The sequence below is a fragment of the Lutra lutra genome, chromosome 14 (genome assembly GCF_902655055.1).
Source record: "Lutra lutra chromosome 14, mLutLut1.2, whole genome shotgun sequence".
Classification (NCBI taxonomy): Eukaryota; Metazoa; Chordata; class Mammalia; order Carnivora; family Mustelidae; genus Lutra; species Lutra lutra.
Genome location: NC_062291.1, coordinates 21,247,326 through 21,269,784, shown reverse-complemented (window position 1 = coordinate 21,269,784; position 22,459 = coordinate 21,247,326). Strand labels below are relative to the sequence as shown.

The 22,459-nt window shown below is 35.9% G+C and overlaps 1 protein-coding gene across 3 annotated transcripts; it reads right to left on the bottom strand.

Annotated features, from left to right (window-relative positions):
* Positions 1-2,834: 2,834 nt before the first annotated feature.
* On the bottom strand, positions 2,835-22,351 carry CISD1 (CDGSH iron sulfur domain 1). 3 transcript variants are annotated; one of them, XM_047701790.1, is made up of 4 exons: positions 22,139-22,351; positions 16,557-16,651; positions 15,228-15,433; positions 2,835-6,001 (listed from the first exon to the last, which is right to left on the bottom strand). In XM_047701790.1, exons 2-4 carry the CDS (start codon positions 16,594-16,596, stop codon positions 5,912-5,914), a joined length of 336 nt encoding a protein of 111 aa, XP_047557746.1. In that variant the 5' UTR covers positions 16,597-16,651; positions 22,139-22,351; the 3' UTR covers positions 2,835-5,911. The 3 variants fall into 3 exon arrangements, with proteins under 3 accessions (XP_047557746.1, XP_047557748.1, XP_047557749.1); XM_047701792.1 differs by lacking the exon at positions 22,139-22,351 and adding an exon at positions 18,917-19,031; XM_047701793.1 differs by lacking the exon at positions 16,557-16,651 and having other exon boundaries at positions 22,139-22,340.
* Between the last annotated feature and the right edge of the window lie 108 nt (positions 22,352-22,459).

Below are 22,459 nucleotides of genomic sequence, written 5' to 3'. Positions count from 1 at the left end.
CGAGTAGCAGAGCAGGGATTTTAATATGTCTGATTTAAAGGGCTATAATTGTTGTCAGGGCACATGCTGCCTCCAAAGAAGTAATAAATGCAATTAGAAAGCCTTCCAGGTTGACAAACTTCTAAACTTTTAGTCTTTTTCATAGAAGCTTTCTCCAAAAAAGCACATTCCTAAAGCAGTGTTCACAGATTTTAAATATTCTAAGTACCATAATTTTCCCCCAATTATAATGCATCATGTGCATACTGTCCTAAAACAAGCTGATTTGGGTAGTAGGATTTGTTGGTTTTTATACTAGAAGTTTAGGCATGTTTAAGTATTGATTAGACTAAATTATATAGCTAATCTTGTCAGGGTAAGATAGCTACTTAGTAAATTTTCCTAATAAGCATGTCCAAAGGTATATATACTGGATGTAAAGGAGCAAATTTGAAAAAAGGAAAGATAAGCAGGACTTGGGGGTAGAACAAGACAGAAATATTGACTTTTGGGGGATTACCATTGTATCCTTTTAAAATTACATTCAAGGGGCGCCTGGGTGGCTCAGTGGGTTAAGCCGCTGCCTTCGGCTCAGGTCATGATCTCGGAGTCCTGGGATCGAGCCTCGCATCAGGTTCTCTGCTCAGCAGGGAGCCTGCTTCCTCCTCTCTGCCTGCCTCTCTGCCTGCTTGTGATCTCTCTGTCAAATAAATAAATAAAATCTTTAAAAAAAAATAAAATAACTTTCAAATCTCTTACTAATTAAAACAAGTCTTTATTGAGTACCTGCTATGTGCTTATAATTGTTCTGGGTACTGGGTATATTGTAATGATTAAAATTTGAAAATTTTTCCTTCTCAGGGGTTCAAAAAAAAGTGAGTCATGTAACATGACCAAGGACTTTGGCAAACAAGATGACAAAAGCCTAAGGAGTAACAAAGCCATAAACTGCAAACTGCTGTAAGTGACCAGCCTCTAGGGGGTACAAAGGTACTAGAGGAACAGGGACTTGAGTGCATACACTGGATGGCAATGTTTTGAGAAATTTAATTTATGTTTTAATATTTTTATTATCAGAGAATCTACACTAGGTGGCATCCAGAGTCAGAATGGAAGCGGTAACCAGCAATGGAAAATCAATGTATTTTAGCTTCTGTGCTAGAAGCAACTTCCCAGTGGATCCTAGAAGAAATAGTATTAAAAAAGAACTGGTTGCTTAAGTGATGATCAAAATGCTCTCCATATTTGAAGAGACATAGAGATGAAGAGATCGGGGAAAGGGTCATGTGATGACTACAGGGCAACTGCAAGTTGGGAAGATGAAGGCTGAGGAATTTTAAAAGTATAGAATAATGGTATTAAAGTGAATACACAGCCTTCTTGTCTAGAATGAAGCAAGCCTGTATCAAGAAAGTTTCGGGGGCACCTGGGTGGCTCAGTGGTTTAAAGCCTCTGCCTTCGGCTCAGGTCATGATCCCAGGGTCCTGGGATGGAGCCCCACATCCGGCTCTCTGCTAGGCAGGGAGCCTGCTTCCCTTCCTCTCTGTCTCCCTCTCTGCCTACTTGTGATCTCTCTCTCTGTCAAATAAATAAAATCTTAAAAAAAAAAAGTTTCGGATAAAGAAAAAGGATTTCTGTGCAGATGGAGTACATAAATGAAACTCTTTCATGGTTGGGAGATTTTGAAATATAACAGATTTAGCTAAGTGTAATGGATGATAGGACTGTTAAGAGACATAATCTCTCTTGTCTATCTTGAATATGGAGTTAATCAGCCACTCACTGCCTAACCCAATAATGAAAATGTTAGTAGACAGGATTACCAGCAGAAGAAATAATTTATCCCCTAGTAATGAGCATGTAGGCAGGTGGGCAATATTCACAATTATTTTAAACATAAGGCTGGAAATCTATACGACCCTATACTTACTAATGAAAACAACTTTTGAACTCAGGAAAACCAGGTCTTAACAGAAATTGACAAGAAATAGTCTATCCTCACAGGTAACGGGTTAAATGAAAAACATTTAGTTTACACAATGTCTGGCTGACATTCTGAGCTTGGCATTCTACTCTTCATGTTTGAGGCTGTTCTGCCTTTTTGTTATTCAGATTTTAGGGGTAATACCATATAGATACCCCTAATCTATAATCCTAACTATATTCACCAATTTATTAAAATTTTATTCCCAGTCTTTCCCCTTTGTCGTAATTCCTGGCAACGTTAGTTAACTTATACCATCTTTTGTTTATTTAATACTTAAGTCCACAAAAATATAGACTTTTCTCAGGAAAGGCATATACCCAATTAACAATCCTTCCTAAATTTGTGTTGTGTATTTTAATGCTTTAAATAAAGGATTAAGAAGGATAGCCATTATTCTTAGTTTGGACCCATTCCATGATGGTACATCTGAATGGAAATAATAATAATTCCTTGGGGTGCCTGGCTGGCTCAGTCAGTTGAGCATCTGCCTTGGGTTCAGGTCATGATCCCAGGGTCCTGGGATCCAGCCCCAGTGTCAGACTCCCTGCTCAGCGGGGAGCCTGCTTCTGCCTGCCATTCTGCCTGCTTGTGCTCTCTCTCTGTCAAATAAATAAAATAAAATCTTAGGAAAAAATTCGTTCTTTAAAAAAATTGATTTCTTATACATTTACTTTGCATGAAACCTCAACACACTGTAATCATATGTGAAAATTTTCAAATATATAAACTATCAAAATGAATAAAACTATATTGTTTTAATACCCTAATAAAACTGTAAGTCCCAGAACTTTAGATAGGATCAACGGGTTAGTGTTTCCCAGGCTTCCAGATTTCATGTAGTTAAAAAAAAAAAAAGTGGGGACCAATACAGAGCTGTCAACTTTTTATTTTGCCAAGTAAGGATACTTTAAAGCAACTAATAATACTATCAACATTTCATAAAAGGATATTTCAATACCACAAAAGTTGGAATGATCTTATAATAAGAATTAAATTCAAGCTGATTACCTATCAGCCTTTTACTTTTTTTTCCCCTTCTGGATGCTGAAAATTTAGGGTTGTCCTAAAATTTGCAAATAAATTGCCTAAAATGCCATCTTCTCCAACCATTTTAAATAGAGGCTGAGAGGTGAGTGGCTTTGCCTGAAATCAGCTTGTGTTAAACTCAGAGAGGAAGCATCGCTTCTGACAACTAGTAGATAATACACTCTCACAGAAACATAATCACTTAACATGTTGCTAATTAGGAACCTTAATCAATGTGTATCTTAAAACCAAACCAAACCCAAATCCTTCATAACTAATGAAAATTCAAATCCACTTACTTTGTAGTATAAAGACTTGTTATACACAGCCATACGTATAATTTAAGGAAAACCCCAAATCATAAATTATCATAATTATGTAACCTACATCATAAATGATATAATCTTATCTGTAAGCTTTTAATTATCCAAAATGTTTCATTCTCAAGTACATGGTCTATGGAAGATGCTTAATAAATGTCTGTTGTACTAACAGAGGAGTGTCACTTTCAATCACTGCAAAACAAGATTCTTCCTAACATTAGAAACTCTCAACTTAGCATGGAATCCTATTTTGGAAATCACTGGAACATTAACGTATAGAGAAAAAAAATAGTGGTGGTGTTGGGGAACCCAATTTGCCTGATTTCTCAAAAAAAAAAAAAGCAATCAGATACTTCGTGGTGCTTAAATGAGAACAGTATTTACACACAATGACTTCTGTGTAAAAACATCACATTAATTTAACCACACCCACTTAATTTTTTTAGGTTAAGTAACAGGAAAGTTTTAATATTCTAAAGGAATTCTAGTTCAAGAGCATGAAACAAAATTTTAACATGACCCTGAAGATACATTTATCTCATTATTTTGGACTAACAAAATTCTACAGTAGACCTGCATTTCAATTAGGCGATCACCTCTAATTCCACCATAAACAAACACATAATCTTATTCCTTTGAAAAATAGTTTTGAGAATTGGCACTAATTTCCTCCCCGCCCCTCACTAGCTATAAAAATGCATGACCAATAGCGTAATTTCAAATTTAAAATTAAATTACAGTTTAGTCTGTTAAAGGGATGCCCCTTTATCAGAAACCAGGAGTTCATGGATTTTTTTTCCTTAAAACAATCAACCTTTAAAAGCATGATGCTTCTTTTGCAGACCCACTCATACTTAAAACAGGAGGCAGAGGTACGGAAAGAAATTCACCTTAAGAAACTGATAGGCAGAATCAGGGTTTGTAGTATTTTAGATTGTGTATTCAAGATGTGTCTTAAAGTCACATCCATATTAAGTCATATAGGCTGCTTAATATCAGTATACACAATTCTGGTAAAAACTTTACCTACTGTAATACACAAAACTGTACATTTAGAAAATATCACTGATCATACATGAAATATAGGAATGCTGATATTTGGTTTGATTCCTATGACTTCCATGGTAATTCTGGATTTTACCACATAGAAACTTGTTATTGACTACTACTGAGAATTCAAGTAGACTTCTTAAAAGAAATGATAAGAATATTTTTGTTACCTTTGTCAAGTTGTTTGTATTACATATATATTCTGTCCTGGCTTTTCCTTCTAATCCATAAAACCCAAAGAACTAATCTCTAAAAATCCACCCGTCAACTACTCCTGTCTTAATATTTTTATTGCTCCTAATTATTTTCAGTTTTCATTTTTTTTTCTGAATCAGGAATGAATGCAATATTTCTGAGTCTTTGAGAAGTATTATATAAACAAAAACTTGTCTTCAAATTTCTGCTTTTAAGATCATGTAATTTAAGAGAATGTAGTTGTTTTACTCCCCCAAGTTTCTTTACTAGAAATATGCATGTGCCTGATTTTGGAGAGTGGGAAATAAAATCTACCTGTGCCTTTGATCTAGCTTTGTGACTACTATTTCTGTCATGGATGTGTGGCTCTCTGTTCAAGAGGCTTGACATCATGTGTTCCAAATCTTTCAATGTTCCTGCTACAAGTGCCACTTCTTGGAATAGAACCCTGGAACATTAACATTTTAAGACATTCTTCATGACTACTTTAAATCTAGTATCACTTTGATCTAAATTTCCAGTATTGGTTCCTTTCATGGGTCAATTAAATACTCATGAAAATGAATAAAGAAGCTACTGTGCCCTTTTATTTTAGGTCCGGCCCACTTATAATTAAGCAGAATAACATTCCAAGTTCATTTTGATTAAAAACTATGAAAATAAAGAAGTTATATTTTCTCAGTGTCATCTCTGTCAAGTAGAGAATCATGGTCGTAACAGGTTTTTCCTATATTAAGAGATTAATATACCTTAATCACACCCAATTTACTTTCTAGGTTAACTAAGTAATATTAAAAGGTGGTAATTTGGGGTGCCTGGGTGGCTCAGTGGGTTAGGGCCTCTGCCTTCGGCTCAGGTCATGGTCCCAGTGTCCTGGGATCGAGCCCCACATTGGGCTCTCTGCTCAGCAGGGAACCTGCCTCCTCCTCTCTCTCTCTGCCTCTCTGTCTACTTGTGATCTCTGTCAAATAAAAAAAAAATAAAAGGTGGTAATTTTCTTTGAAACTTCTAAGTACAACCTGCATATACAGGATTTTGACAATAATTTAATAGCAACTTTAATACAGAACTATATTCTAATATAATTAAACATAAAGAAACGGATCCTTACAAGACCAAAATAACCCACAAGCCATGAAATTGGTTTTTACTTTTTCCTTTTTTTGTTTAAACAAATGTGCACCACAATGGTTCAACAAGTAAGGCAAATGCCATGAATATGAAAGCTGCAGTTTCCAACAGACAACATCTAGGACCCAGGAGAGGTGAATTAGACAGAAGTCATAGTCATTCTAATTAAACAATCAGAAAACATCATGACAAGTTTGTTTGCAGTGTCAAAACTGTCTATTTAAGTTTCCTTTCTCTTGATGATCAGAGGTCCCACGTTGTCTCCAGTCTCTTCGTTGTGTTTTGTGTGAGATCCATCGCAGAATGGGAACTAGAAAAAGAGAGAATGTCAATGGCTAATTGCAAAATCACTATTAGTTTAGCCGAGTGGGGGTGATGCTTATATATATATATAACACACGTCAACTCTCAATAAAAAGATTTTCTTAGCCCACCTTATATAGGTATTCTTAAAGAGCATATTTGAAGTATAAACACCAAGCAGAAGGAAGAAATCAACTTGTGGATAATACAGATGATTAACTGCATTTCCATTTGTGATATTTGTTCATGGATGCTGAGTATCTTTTCCGTGTTTATATGTTACAGTTACAATGCCCCATCTAGTGAACTGTGTCCATTTAGAGCCTAAGTTCATTTGTTTAGAATCAATTTGTGTGTTATCCCTTTGTTGATCATCTTTGCAGCAATTTTCCCCAAACCTTTTTGCTAATTTTTTCATGTTACTTTCCTATTAGTTTCATACAAACATGCCAGTATTTCCCTTTTTAACATTCTTCATGGAGACATCTTTCTCCTAGAGTAAATTTCTTTACATGATTTCACATTTTAAATGTAACTGACATTTTGGGATTCAGTGGTAGAAAAGTGACAGAAGTAAATTTCTTTTAATTATTTTGACAAAGAAAGATAGCAAGAGCAGGAACACAAGCAGGGGGAGTAGGAGAGGAAGAAGCAGACTCCCCACTGGGCAGGGAGCCCGATGTGGGGCTAGATCCCAGGACCCTGGGATCATTACCTGATCCAAAGGCAGACACTTAACCCACTTAGGCACCCAAGCACCCCATAAGTAAATTTTTTTTTTTAAGATTTTACTTTTATTTATTTGACAGAGAGAGACACAACAAGAAAGGGAACAGAAGCACCGGGAGTGGGTGAGGGAGAAGCAGGCTTCCCTCTGAACAGGGAGTCAGATGGGGGGGGCTCAATCCCAGGACCCTGGGATCATGACCTGAGCTGAAGGCAGACACTTAATGAATGAGTCACCCAGGCACCCCCAGAAGTAAATTTCTAACAGTGCCTGTCAGAGTGTGCTCCAAAGAAGTCCTAAAAGATGTTCTGATTTGGTTTCATTATGTTTTAAAAAACATATAATTCTCTTGATTTGTAGCATACATTATTATTTAAAAGAAGTCCTGCTATTAAAAAATACTATTTTAGCTCAAAATTTCCCAGGCTGACTGAACCGTGGATGTTTTTGTTGTTGTTGTTGGAAGATTTTATTTATTTATGTGACAGACAGAGAGAGATCACAAATAGGCAGAGAGGCAGGCAGGGGGTTGGGGGGGGGCGGGGAAGCAGGTTTCCCGCTGAGCAGAGAGCCGGATGGCAGGGCTCGATCCCAGGACCCTGAGATCATGATCTGAGCCGAAGGTAGAGGCTTAACTCACTGAGCCACCCAGATGCCCCTGCCATGGACGCTTTTAACTCTGATATCTATTATCATAGTGTTCTACAGAACACACTTTACAAAATGATGTTCTAAGATCCTGTTGCTTCAATATTATTAGAGTTTGTACAATTGTTACACCTTTATTCCTAATTTTACAAAGTAAGTTCTACCTGTAAAAATGCCTATTTATAGGTTCTACACTATCATATTCATCAATCTACTCTGCTGGGATAATAACGATGTTTAAAATATGCTTCAATATTTGGTAGAGCTAGGTTTCCTTCAAATTATTCTTGTTAGACTTTTCTTATTTATTCTCTACCTACCTTTATTAAACTTTGCCAATTTTTCTTCCAGATAAACCTGAGAATTTTTTTTTGCCAAGTATATTTAATTTCTCTTGGAATCCTCATCTTCAGGTCTCATGCATACTCTGATAACATTATTTCTGTCTTACATATTTTATAGTTATCATAATTAGGTATATTTTCATACCTAACTACTTATGCTATATATTATCAACAGTTTTTGCAGGTATAGCCTTCCTACTGTTAAATAACAAAAATAGGAATTCAACAATGTTTTACGTGTCTCCTCAGGATTTTACACTTAGAAGGTCCAATTACTAGTAAATTATTTTGTTCTTTCCTTTTGTATTTATACCTTTTATTTCTATTTCACATTAAATAATGATAGCTAGTATCTTCGTTTTATTCTTGATGTCTGAAGTGTACCTAATATTCTAGAATCTAGAGTCACTGTTTGGTTTAAGGTACACTATTGCATTGAAGAGGCCAATTTAGAAGACTAAAGTAACAGGAATCAGCCTTAAGATTAAAATTGCATTACTCACAGTGGAGGCAGTATAATTTTAGATACCTGAAAACAGACAATAAGGGTATATAATCTTCAACTTTGACATTAGAAGTGTCTATTCTAAAATTAAAATATTATGTTAAAGAAATTCAATTTTAATTTTACTATTTGTATATAATTCCAAGATACAGTAAATTAGTTAAAATTTACAGCAAAAGTCAAGGTACGAGCATATCTAATATTTCCAAGTAAAAATTCTATCTTGGGGTAGCTGGCAACATCAATGCAATGTATGTAAAGCTTTCTTTTCCTCTTTCCTTTCCTCCTTCCCTCTCCTCCTCTTTTCCTCTTTCTTTCCTCAATAGGATATGGTACACAGTATATTCCTGTTAAAAACAAGTCCTCACAACAAAAACAATCAATCTAAGCTCTCAGTTTTTTCTTGACATAGGTAAGAGGCCATAATAATCCACAAAAATCAAACTAAAATGTACCCTATAGCAGAGATCAGCATTTCAAGGTGACATATGTTTAATAAACAAACACAGATGATTTTACAGTGAGAATACAAATTTACATGGTAAAAGACTCCATTTTTTATAAACAGCACACACAAAACATGTTACTGAACAGTTTTACATATACAGATTATAAAATGTATTTCTAAAATATAAAGTATTTAAAATAGAAAAGCCTTAAATAACTTACAGAAATAGCATGGTTCTTTCTTTTTGAATCTCATTTTGAAAATACTAAAAAATTCTAGAAAAATAATACATGTTCAAAAATTATTTCCCTCTCTATATAGAATCAAGAACAGGAGAGAAATCTACAGAGAAATATACAAAGAACATCTTATAAAAGGTTAAGAAAGCTATATATCTAAGATGAGAATATACTTTTTATATGATAATCTAGGTATGCCTAAAAACAGAAATTTGTCTGTTTCCTGTTTTAAAAGAAAAAATATTTCTTTAAAAAGCAGCAAACAGGGGCACCTGGGTGGCTCAGTGGGTTAAAGCCTCTGCTTTCCGCTCAGGTCATGATCCCAGGGTCCTGGGATCAAGCCCCACATCGGGCTCTTTGCTTCCTCCTCTTTCTCTGCCTGCCTCTCTGCCTACTTGTGATCTCTGTCAGATAAATAAATTTAAAAAAAAAAAAAAAAAAGCAGCGAACAGTAGATTCTGGCTATTTGTTCAAAAAGCTTTCATGCTTTCATAATATATAAAGCTTTTATGACTTTAAAATGTAAACTAAACATTAAAAATCATTTTGTTCAGAGACACAGATATCTTTTAATAGTACTTTATTAATCTCAGGAATTACTGACTTAGGGCAGAATCTTCTCCCAAACTTCATGTGAAGATTAGGTATTTTCATACTTACTCAGAGTTTTTTCACTTTAAGTTAATGAAAAAAAACTAAGCTTTTTTTCCCCCCAACCAGGACCAAGATGAGTTACTACAGGACTGGATTAACAATTTCTTAAGAATACACTGTACATATAAATGGGATATATTTATTGAAATTAATTCATGATTCTCAATATGAATGTCAATTACTTGGCATTAAAATTCAAATGGTAGGAGCGCCTGGGTGGCTCAGTGGGTTAAAGCCTCTGCCTTTGGCTCAGGTCATGATCCCAGAGTTCTGAGATCAAGCCCCGAATCGGGCTCTCTGCTCAGCGGGGAGCCTGCTTCCTCCTCTCTCTCTGCCTGCCTCTCTGCCTACTTGTGACCTCTCTCTGTCAAATAAGTAAATAAAATCTTTAAAAAAAAAAAATTCAAATGGTAAATTATATAACAATATTTATGTTTTTCAGGAAGTGTCTTTCTTGTTCTATTTTTTAACTTTTCTATGCTAGAGAAAGAAAATATGTGTATACTTTCAAATGTAATCTAGGAAGTATAGTAGTTTTTGTATTAATGCAATTATATATCAAAACCAAAAAATACCCTTTCATTAAAGATTTGAAATTTGTTAAACAGTCAAGCAAAGAGATAAAATAACAAAAAAACCCACAAAGGGTATATTTAATTCACGTAGTCATCAATATTTAAAAGTAAAACCTAAATAACCGATGGAAAAAACTTTAGCTCATGAGTGATTCTGAAATCTGTTCTAACATGCCAGTGTTCGTTATTAACAAATTCTGAAGAAAAGCTTGCAAATTGAATTGGCTGAACTTCCTGTATGTCCAGACAATATCATTTATTTGTTAACCCAATTAGTAAACTACAAATCCCACATATTTTTAAAATTAGAGAAGAGAGGACTTAGAGAGGAGGCTTAAAAAATGATTAGGGTCAACAAAAAAAGACCTAGAGATTCTTGCTTTTCATTTGGAAAGCTAGCAACATCATCAGTCTTCATAAAATAGACAAGATTTGCTTCTTTTTAAAGGCTTTAATCTCAAGTTATGATGTTTCTGGTTTTTGGGTATTTCAAGATAAAAATAAATAGAAGATCCTCACCTTTTATATCTGCAACAATTAAAAAAAATTATTTTCCTTCTCCAAGCTTTGTACTTTTAATGAGTTTGAATTGTATTTCCCAAGGAAGTTGCCGGGGGCCATTTTGACTAACATAAACTCTGAGAAATAGTCTTGCTTTGGTTGAGAAAGAAAAGCAGTAAGATCTGACATTATCTGAGAAATATGACATTTTATTCCATTCTTAGGGACTTACTTTAAGGAAAATGTAAGATAGAAGTAAAATATATTAAGAGAAATTAAGATTTTATAAGACTATCCTTATGTGGATTGGTCAAGCTATGTAACCATCACTCAAAATTTTGTTTCAGACTCCACGCACTCTCTTCCAAACCATTAATAGGCTGGAGACTTCTGTAACGCACAGACACACAGACATACACACACACACACACACACAACCTAAAACAAAAACAAGCACACCACTAACAAAAAATTAAAATCCTAAAGTTGTAAATGAAACAAAATGATTCTACACAGTATGTTCAGTTGCATTTCAACTTCATTTGAGTTCCTGACAGTAACTGGCACGCCTTTCCTCTATTCTTATTTCTTAGTGTGTGTGCATCCATCTACTGTCCTTGTTCAAACTCTCTCCTCCCTCCTAGATGGCCAAAATACAACTCAGGTGAGTGGGGGTAGGGTGGCAATCTAGCAAGATTATGTTGCATACTCTTCCCTCTAACATTAAAGTTCTCTCACTTTCTTATTTCTAAAATAAAGCTCTCTCTTCCTTTCTGAGTTTCACATTTGAGCTCCCACTCTCATCTTCCAACCTCTTTCAAGACAGCACTGTCTCAAATACTATCTTTCCCGCAGTCACTTCTCTATTGCCTCCTTTCTTTCTCCTGTCACATATGGATAGCCCTTTTGTGAAATACGATGAAATAACATGTTTCTGAAACAGCAGACGGCATACCAATCCTTGGAAGGAGGGGGGAGAGGACAAACAAGGCATATTTAAAAATGTAATTTCTGCACACTGCTAAGAGATGATTCATTAGGCCTGAGAAAACCACTCAAAAATGTTAAACCCACACAATGGGCTACTAGTGATTGTACTTTAAGAATGAATTAGAACAGAATTAAAGATTCTATCATACGTAACTTTTTTGAGATAAGTAGAAAGGTGTTTTCATTTTGTTGCATTATAAACACAACTGGTTTATATGAAAAAAAAAAAAAAAAAAAAAAAAACAATTACTGATTATGAACTCAATACAGCCAAAGGTATTAAAGTCTTTTGTACACTGTTAGGGAAATGTGTGAGTTGGCACCTCTGTGATAACCTTACATACCTCCAGAATGGGGAAGTTTCCAAAGATATCAGAAGAATAAGAACATCAATTAACAAGAATAAAATTCAAAGTGAATTCTTAATTGATTCATGTGGGAATAAAAAGTTCCTAAGATTCAGTGAAAATTCAGAACTGACAAATACTAGATGCAAAGAGGATCACTAACAGCATAAAAGATAAGCTTTAAAAAAAAGAGAAAATGGGAAATAAATTGACTGGTCTGTCATTCCTTTCCTTGATGTCTATTTATGGGAAATGACCATCTCTGGTTTAAGAATCTGGAAACTGTGTGATGAAAATAATCCCAGAATGTTTTGTTGAATTATAAAGTCTAATAAACATTTAAACCAGTAGCTTGTGTCCATTTATGATTCTTCCTGATACACTTAAGATCTTAGTCCTCATACGTTCCTATTTGCTTTATTGACCCTTTCTTTACCCTCTGGGAAAATCCAACCAAGGCAAACACCCCTTACTTGACCCCAAATCTATGCTTTAGATTTCACTCAAGCAGTCATCTTTCTTTTCCTTTCTACTTACTATGATAGTTACTGAAATTTTAACATATACTCAGACTCCTAGCATTTCATTTTTAGTTTTTCATAATTCGCACATTAACCCACTTAGACACAGCTTCTATTCTAATTATTCTGTTGAAATGACACCAAAAGGTCAATTGCCTAATGCAACTCATACTAGTTGTCTTTACACAAGCCTATGTTCATAGCCAAGTCTTAATATCATGGCTTCATAATGGAAAGGAGAAAGTTGCAGTTTTCTTCTGACTCTGGCCCATTTCATCTCCTTTTTTGGCTCTTATTCCTCTTCCCAAAATGCAAAAAAATTCCCCAAGATTTCATGCTTGATTTTTATCTGCATCACGGATCTTCTTAAGCATTCTTAATGCTTAAACATAAGCATTCTTATGTTTAACTCCTCAGTTTTGTTGATTTCTATTTCCAACCCTGATGTCTCAGCCTTAGACCCACATTTCAGATTATCTGCTGAACATTTCCATTCAAATGTCACCTCAAAATTCACTTTGGAATTGAATTCCTTGTCACCTTTCTAGAAAATCAGCTTTTCTTCTTGGAAGTCCTATTTCTGTTAGCAGCACCATCTCGTCTAATACAACAGGTTTAGATTCTTTAATTAGTTTCAGTTTTTCTCCACCAATCTCCCAATCAGTCAGTACATTTAGCTTATCCTTCCCTCAAAATGTTTCCTCTATCTGTTCATTTTTCTCCATTCCTAGAGCTATCACTCTCGCATAAGTATAATATCGCATAAGTATTGGAAATTCCTGACAAGAAGTTCCCCATGTCTGCAGGCACAAACTCCTTGCAAAGGTACCCAAGACTCTCCTCAATGTGGACTTATTCCTGGGGGGATGGAAGAGCAGTGACCAGACTAGATTCTTCATTGATCCCACCACCTTTGCTCACTTGAGTCCTTTCCTACAGATTTTAATAAAGACTCCCCCAAAACTGGTATTTTATTCAAATACTACCACACTTTCCAAGGGCAATTAAACTCCCATGTATATCACTATGCTATCCTAGAAAATTCTAGCCCACAGCATAAGCCCTTTTATTTAAAGCACTGAGTCTTGTACACATCTATGATACTTGGTATGTTACAATTTAACTTTTCTCATGCGTATATAGTAGACACTAAATGATCATTGACTAAAGAACTACTAAACTGACTTAAAAATTCCTGAATTTCTAAAGGCATTGTTTTGTATATTTTGGTGATCAACAGGAGAATAAAACCTATAATGAGCGTAATTTTTAAAATACAAACAAGGTCTGGTCTACAGAATATTACTGAGGATTATTTTCTAGCAACCCCACTAGTACTTATAAATAATCCTACATACCAAATGAACACTGTTCTTTTTAAGGTACAACTTGTAATGGAACTATTAATTTTTCACATTCCATATGTTCATCAAGCAGTTTCAAATACAATGACATTATCTCAGCAATGTATCACTGGATTATACATCATCATTTTATTGGGGAAGAGAGTTAGAATACACTTTCTAGTACCTAGTTTGTGACGTCTTATTTGATATACAATTTGTGATAATGGTTTTCCACTGTGGGAAGAGATGGTCCCTGACATGTGCTTTCAGAAACAGATAAATCATTTTTATTGTCTATTTTTTTTTTAAGATTTTATTTATTTATTTGACAGAGACAGAGAGAGAGAGAGAAAACACAAGCAGGGAGAGGAGTGGGAGAAGCAGGCTGCCTAAGTAGGGAGCCTGATGCTGGACTCAATCCCAGGACCCTGGGATCACCACCTGAGCTGAAGGCAGATGCTTAAGCCACCCAGGGGCCCTATTGTCTATTACGTGTTATAGTATCATCTTTGGTGAAATTCATCTTATTTAAATACTAATAGTGGCAGTACACTCACCATATTTCTTACAATACATCACATTCAATGTATGAAGCTTTTCAAGATGACCTTAGGAAAGGATTTACCATCTTTATGTCACTACCTGTCATCACTATCTAAAAGCTGCAGGTATCACAGATGAGAGTTCCAAATGGAACTTGATGAAATGAAATTATCACAAAAGAAGATTAAAAAAATCCTGTTATGTATTTAATTACAGGAGCTATAGCTTAAAGAAAGCTTAGATACAGTGTCAATATATTTACCAGATAAGAAATTTTCAAGGATAGTATTCCAAGTTTCTCCTGAATTTTCTAAAACTTGTCCTAGAATTCAGGAACTTAAAAAGCTCAAGAAAAGAATCTACCCTTTTGTTTCTTGTGTGTTTTAGGCTGCATACTCTCTTTCCGGGGAGAGTGGAGGCAAAGATCCACTTGGGGAGGAAATCCTAAGAATAAATAAAGGGATTTTTTTTTTTCTTTTCTTGGTCAAGAATACAGTTACACTCACCTGAAATCAGTAAGGGAATAACACAATTTTACGGCATAGTAGTTATACATTTTAGGAAATATAATCATGAAGAGAACATGGAAAACAGAGAAGAACAGAATGCATTAAAAAAGAAAGAAAGAAAAGGGGAGCCTGGTTGGCTCAGTCAGTGGAGCAGGTGACTCTTGATCTCAGGGTTGTGAGTTCAAGCCCCACGATGGGCACAGAGATTACTTACAAATGAAAAAAAAAGATCAAGAGATATCCTAATTATATCTAGTGATACATGTTTGACAGAATAGTTTAAAAAGAAATGTTACATTAAAGATGGCACTAACATAAAAAACTTGTTTTCCTCACCTTTTTGGACCTCCAACAACGGCAATACACAGCTTTATCTCCCAAATCCTCCATATCAAAAGCATGTACTATCTTGGGGTTGTCTTTCTGGATGTGAAGGTTTACCATAGATTTGTTGCGATGATCTTTAACATAAAATCTTTTGTAAGCTAGATAACCAACTGCAGCTGTCCCAGCAGCAATAGTAACTGCTGCGATCCATTCAACTAGAGCGGGGAAGGAAAACAGGAATAATCATCAAAACCGAAATATACACTAATAATGTATATTTTTACTAACATGATATGTTTAGGAAATCCAGTTTTTGAGTTAAGCATTCCGATAGTCAAAAATTTTTACTGTTAACAAAATAATCACAACACAATGGTGTAACAATTCTTGTTAAGACTTTCCCCAGCCTTTACTGAGGCAATTGCGTATTTTCTATTGAAAGATGATAGCTAAATTGAGATAGAGGAAAACTTAAAAAAAAAAAAGAAAAAAGAAAAAAAACGATGTTTAATAATAATTTTTTTTTAAGATTTTATTTATTTACTTGACAGACAGATCAAACAAGTAGGCAGAGAGGCAGGCAGAGAGGAAGGGAAGCAGGCTCCCCGCTGAGCAGAGAGCCCGATGTGGGGCTCGATCCCAGGACCCTGGGATCATGACCTGAGCCGAAGGCAGAGGCTTTAACCCACTGAGCTACCCAGGCGCCCCTTTAATAATAATTTTTAAAGTGTTCATAGATTTAAAATAAAATGCAAACCTGAAGATACCTACTGCTTAAAAAAAAAAAACCTGATAAATAAAATAATTCAGATTATAAAGACTACCCCCACCCAAAAAATCAGGAGGTGATTATGTTAACAAACTGACTCATCAGAGTTCATTTAAATAGTAAGTCCTTTTGTGATTTTAAAGTGCATAACCACAAACAGCATTGGTATCTGAAGAAAAAAAAAAAACAAAAGGATAAATAAAACAAAGCCACCCTTAAACATTCAAAGAAATATATCCAGCAGGATTCTGGGCTTCAGTTACTCAAAAGATTTTGTTTTCGTTTTTTAAATTTAAAACTGCTTTCTCATTAGAGTAAAAGTCAGGTGTATTAAATCAGAATGTATTAATTTCTTATTTCAGAGAAAACATGAATATAATTACAGTTATATTCTCAATCAAGTCTAAATTTCCATTACCCACCAGTGGATGATGATTTGAATGCCCTACAAACGTCATTTTAAATTTAATGACATTTTTCTACTCAATATTTGCTTGACTAACAGACCATCTATTTTTCTTTTCATGTAGCTTTTCAAGGAGCCCTTAGAAACCCAAGCACTTAACTACCCCAGTTCCACAGAATGTTGGAGAGTAGAAAGTTCTGCATAGTCTGGTTAGCCTCAGCCTCAGAGGAGAGTTGTCTATTCCCAGCATGGAGTGAACTGCAGGAAGAAGTTGAACAGGGGTCAGGATAAACACACTGGACTGCTTCCCAGCACTTCCTGAGTCAGATCTTCTCTGTGTTTGTAATAAGTTCCCAGACTATCAAATAAAGCTCTAGAGAGATAAGTACAAAAAACACATTCCAAGAACAAATAAAAACATATAATGAATAATCAACTGTATGGCTTATTTGCACTATTGAGTCAAATTTCTTATTTGTGATTAATCACCCTTCCTAATAGTGCCCTAATTAAATTGGAGCTCATTGTTACAAAACTATAATGGGAAGGAACAACCATTCTCACACTTAGTTCCTTTTATCTTGGGTCCTCTCTTTTAACTCATTCCTTGGATTCTACTTTCAACTACAGTATTCCCTACAAAACAGTTTTCCTTCCCACAATATTTCTATTCCTCCCTGCTAAAATCCTTTTAAAATAAACATTAACATTATGTCCTTCCCAGGTGCTACATGACTAAGACAAGTTATTTGACAGCTTCAAACTTTGGACTCACTAAAGAACGTTTTTAACTACACATTTTGTGTAGATTGGTCTTGAATTTTAGTGCAGCTTCATGATATTACCCTGTAGCAATTCCAAACAGGGCTGAAACTTCGCTCTGATTTCTAGCTTGGTTCATAATAGTCCTTTCTGATGTATTATTTACCACGGAACTCCCTTGAGAAACGACTCAATGTCAGGAGCTGTAGCAATCTGCTTCTAAGTTAATGGAAAGCCACTCTGATTAGCTAATGTACGTATCACAAAATGGGCTAAAATACTGCTATGCATAGTATATGTTCAATTATATTTGCTAAATATTATCTTTAGTATAAACTTAAAAGGAGGAAATATCCCAAAAGAATAAATTAACACAATAAAAATTAATCTTAGTTAATCTTAGTTACACCCTACTTTTTAGGTGAATTATGAAGTAATCCCTAGCAGATTTGCTTTAATAGTGCCTACATGTATCAAAAAGGTCTGAAACCCAAAGAACTAAAATTGGTTAAGATTAATTTGTCTCACAACATAAGAACGAAATCCTATAGGAATTTCTACCTGAAAATCGTAATAGGCCAAAAGAATCTTTCTTAACCATCAAAACAGTCTTCTATTCTCTTTTCTCATATTAGCCACTGAATCCATAGGACTTTTTTTTTTTTTAAACCTTTACTTCTCTGAATTTTTGACAGTGGAATAAATGACAGAATAACTGACACACACAATAGGCAATAGCAAATGAAGAAATGGAAACTGAGTCTAGACATTATTGAAAAGTAGCTGCCCCACAGGGAATCAAAACACGCAGTGTTACTCTACCCCCTAACAAAGGTGACTTATGACCCTATATAAATGTCATAGTACCATATGTGTGCTAGGAAAATGGCTTTGCATTTGCTCCAGTGGGTTTTTCAGAATCAGGGCTAGATAAATTCTTAAGAATTTCCATCCCCCCGCCCCAAAAACCTAATTCTCTAATCTCATAGAGACAAATGTAAAAGTTCCCAGAATAAGAAATACGTTACTGTTTTATCATTTCATGATAAATGAATCTTTTTTTTTTTTTTTTTTTTTTCTGGCAAAAAGCTGTGGATGCCACTGGCAACTCTAGGGAAAAGAAGGAAAAGGAAACCTGTAGAGATAGGCAAGAATGATGATTGCCTGAAAAGTCAACAATTAGAATAGAGAAAGAATTGAAAACCCAATATAACAAACAAATAAAAACAACAAAACCTAAGTAACATTTAGTTTTTGATAGTGGGCATATTCTATTAAGAATAAACACAACCTCAAAGGCAAAATGAGACTTTACTAAAGCCCAATTTTCAAAGACATTTCAGCTGGCACCTTTCAGACATTCTTTCCTAACCGGGGTCCAGAAAACTCCTGAGCACTACTTCTGCCTCTTCTGGTTTTACCCGCACTTCCCTTCTCTTATAAACATCTCTCAAGGTACAGTATTCCTACAGTTAGATCAAACCCCACCCTTCCCAATCTTGCTTAACCATGCTTTCTCTCTCTACAATACAATGAATAAGCCAATATAAAAAACAAAATACAGGAAATACATTTCTAAATAATCCTTTCCATTCTTACTCTTCCCTTGGTCTACTATTGTATAATATTGATTTGTATAGCAGAATACTGGTTTTCTCTCAGGATAATTCAGATACTGAAAACAATCTCTTGTTTATAACCCATTCCCCAGCTTTTCTCTTCTACTGCGGAAATTATTTTGTTTTAACTTAGAAATCTCACCCTGTTTCTGTTCCTTTAGTCCCTTATCTGTCCAAAATGGTCCTCTCCTCCCCAGTGTCAACTGCCACAGAATCAGAATGTCCTTTTCTTCTCAGGAGAGGGGGAGGGGGACTATGTTTAAATCTTTCCCTCCCTAAGGTCTCTCTCCCAGATCGGCAGGCTGTGCCTGGTAATGTTTTTTTCTTAAGGCCTGGCTTACAGGTGGTGTTCAATGTTAGCTGAATAAAAAGAAATAACAGATTATTAATTCGAATTTGCAACTCCTTCTGTCTATTTTACCATCACATTGCTCTTACGCCAATTGACTTATCTTTGGCCTCATCTTAACATACTGTATAAGTGTGGGACTTAAACATTTCTTTATATTAAAAATAAAACTTTAGGAATGCCCGGGTCACTGAGTCAATTAAGTATCTGCCTTCGGCTCAGGTCATGATTCCAGGGTCCTGGAATGGAGCCCTGAATTGCATGGGGTTCCTTGGTCAGCGGGGAGCCTGCTTCTCCTTCTGCCTGCTGCACCTCCTGCTTGTGCACTCACGTACGCGCGCTCTCTCTCATAAATAAAATCTTAAAAAAATAAAAATAAAACTTTATTATGGAACACTTCAGACATATACAAGGATTACTATAATGAACTCCCATTTACCCTCACTCAGCTCCAACACGGATCAACTCACTGCCAATCCTGTTTCATCCATAGTCCCTAATGTCCCCCAATATTTATTTATTGTTTATAACCTAAAGGAGCAGATTCAATGACTTTTAGAGGTATCAAGGAGCAACACATATAGTAAACCTCCTAAAAGTCATATACTGGGTTGAGGAGGGGTCACTAAAGATGGGGGACTCCACTGTAGTGAAAGATGCTTAATGTTAGAAACTATAATAAACTAGTAGTATCTGGTATCACATAAAAAATAAGTTCAGCATAAGTATGTTGATTATACCTCAATAAGGGAAAAACAAAGGTTGGCATCACCCACTCAAAGTATATCAAGAACCATCTCACTGAATAGGATCTCTGGATTTCAATTCCAATGACTTATCCTCATTGACTTGCCCAGATTTATGTCCTGGCCTGATCCCTATTAATTTATTTATAACCCACAACCCATTATTTTTCTTCTGAATACAAACAAGAATTCTACATGCATAGGCAACACCCTTTTTTTATTTAACATATACTTACAAAGTACATACTATTTTTAAGCCCTTTATAATTATTAATCTATTTAGGTGAGAAGAGACATCTTTTCAATTCATCTTCTCCAAATTAAAAAATCAAAATTTCAGATTTTTTAGTGTGGTTTAAAAATTGGGAATAATTTGAGGTCTAAATATTACAAGGTGGACTCTCAATACATTATCTGTCCCTTCCTTGCCAAACTACTATGTTTGGAGAAGAAGATAAGAAGGTGCTGGATGAAGTGATTTACAAAGGTTTTGGACCTTTGCCCACAGCCTTTGCCTAACAACCTTTACACTTTTAAGTGAAATAAGAAGTAGTTACTTCTCATTACAAAGTTGAGTACTTCAAGTTTAAGCTGATAACCCTCTTCAACAAGCAATTTCCTATCCCTAGAAAACAGCAAGCCAATAGGAAAGTCACCTTTGGATTCCCTTATGGTTGGATTACACACACACACACACACACACACACACACAAAACAGCAAGCTAATGGGAAAGTCACCTTTGGATTCCCTTATGGTTGGATTAAACACACGCGCACACACACACACAAATTTGTCTCGATTGCAAGAAAGATTGGCCAGCAGGGAGGTTTAAGAAGTCCTAGGGTTCACTTACTTCACATTTCAATGGGCACTACACCCTAGGTTTAAAATACACAAAATGACTCCACATTTTAAAAACGTGTTGGAATCTTTCCATATCACAAAAGTGCAAACTGTCTTCCTATAAAATTATCAGTGCCTCAAGTCATATGATTATCTTATTTTACACAATAGTTTTATTCCTGAGAAAATACAGGTTTGGATTTTTTAAAAAACAAAAACAAAAATCGCTATTTTAAGAGCACCAAGGTACCTCTATTTAAAGATGAGCATCCTTTGAAATAAGTTTTATAAATAATCACCTCCTACAAACTTCATTAGTAAGTTAAAAATGTCATGGGTTATCATCCTAACTCTGCCAGATAACTTTTGGAAACAGACATGAAATTCTCCAATTTAAAGAACAGATTACAAAATTAGGTCTCAGGTTAAGAGAGAGGCTTTACAGAACCCGGGCACTCTAGAAGCTCAATATTTACTAAATGAATCAACAAGGCTCTTTTTAATTAGCTTCTGAACAATCTCTTTACTTTTACTTAACAACTGTTAAAGGTAACCAAACCATGAGGCGTGGCGTTTTATACCTGGGCAAAGTATTTTATTACTGGTGCACAGTATTATATTAACAGTTCTGCCACCACCAAGAATTGTTATAACGTGAATCTCTACATTAATAAATTCTAGCAAATCTCTTAATTTTAACTGGACCTGTTTCCAAACGCCAGACTAGAGCAAAGGAAGCAAGGCTGAGAAAGCCGAGAGTTCAAAGAGCTCCGTTTTCAATCCTCTCTCCTGGACTACTGCCACGGAGTGGCAGATGCCAGAGGAATTAAAAAAAAGGAAAAAAAAAAAAAAACAACCCACAATAACAACAACAAAAAACCTGGGAAAACTGAAGGTCTTGGGTTGGGTTTCTTTCCTTTAAAAAATGTGCAAAACTGAGATGTGATTAGTCACGCACTGCTTCAGGGTTGCAGAAAATTGATGGTCTGACTCCACGGTGATTTAAACTTGAGAAGGGGGAGCAGTTCTTTTTTTTTTTTTTTTTAAACCTTTCCTCTTTTCCAAGCTCTGTGATTTAAGAAAACAGAGGTGTCTCAAGGGAGAACAAGAAAAAAAAAGCTAGCAGCGGAATCGTTAGGTTTTAGGACACGGCTAGTTAAGGAAAACGTGGTCCAGACTTGGGTAGATGCTTCCATGGCCCCAGTACTCCTTAAGCTTGGAGAGATCATCAATTCATACCGACATCGCCCCCTTTCCTGGTTTGGCCCAGGGAGTCCACAGGCCCGCCCTAAGCTTGCCCTTCTACATCTCAAGGTTACAGGGCTGGCGGGCTCGCAGGGCAGCGGTAACAGCCCAGAGAGAAGCTGAGGAAGCTGCAACCGGTGCGCAGGCCTCCAGCTCACCCGCTCCCAGGCCCCACTTCACCTCGTACGCTGGAAGTCAGACTCATGGCTCCGTCGCTTGCAAGGAGTGTGCACAGGACACTAAGCACAAAGAGGTTCTTGCGGAGGCCCGGAGTCAAGGTTCGAGAAACGTCCTACGCGTACCGACTCCAGGCCGCTACGGCGCAGGCGCCGCGGCTGGCCGTGAGCCGGTATGTATTGCCACTCTAGTTGATGCTGAGCATGCGCGGAGCTGCGTCCCAGTCTAAAGTCTTGAGTCCGGATTTTGACAGCGGGAAAGTAGGGAGGAGACCTAGAGAGGTAGCAACTGAGTGTGCGCAATCGTATGGGGCGGAGTCCTGGA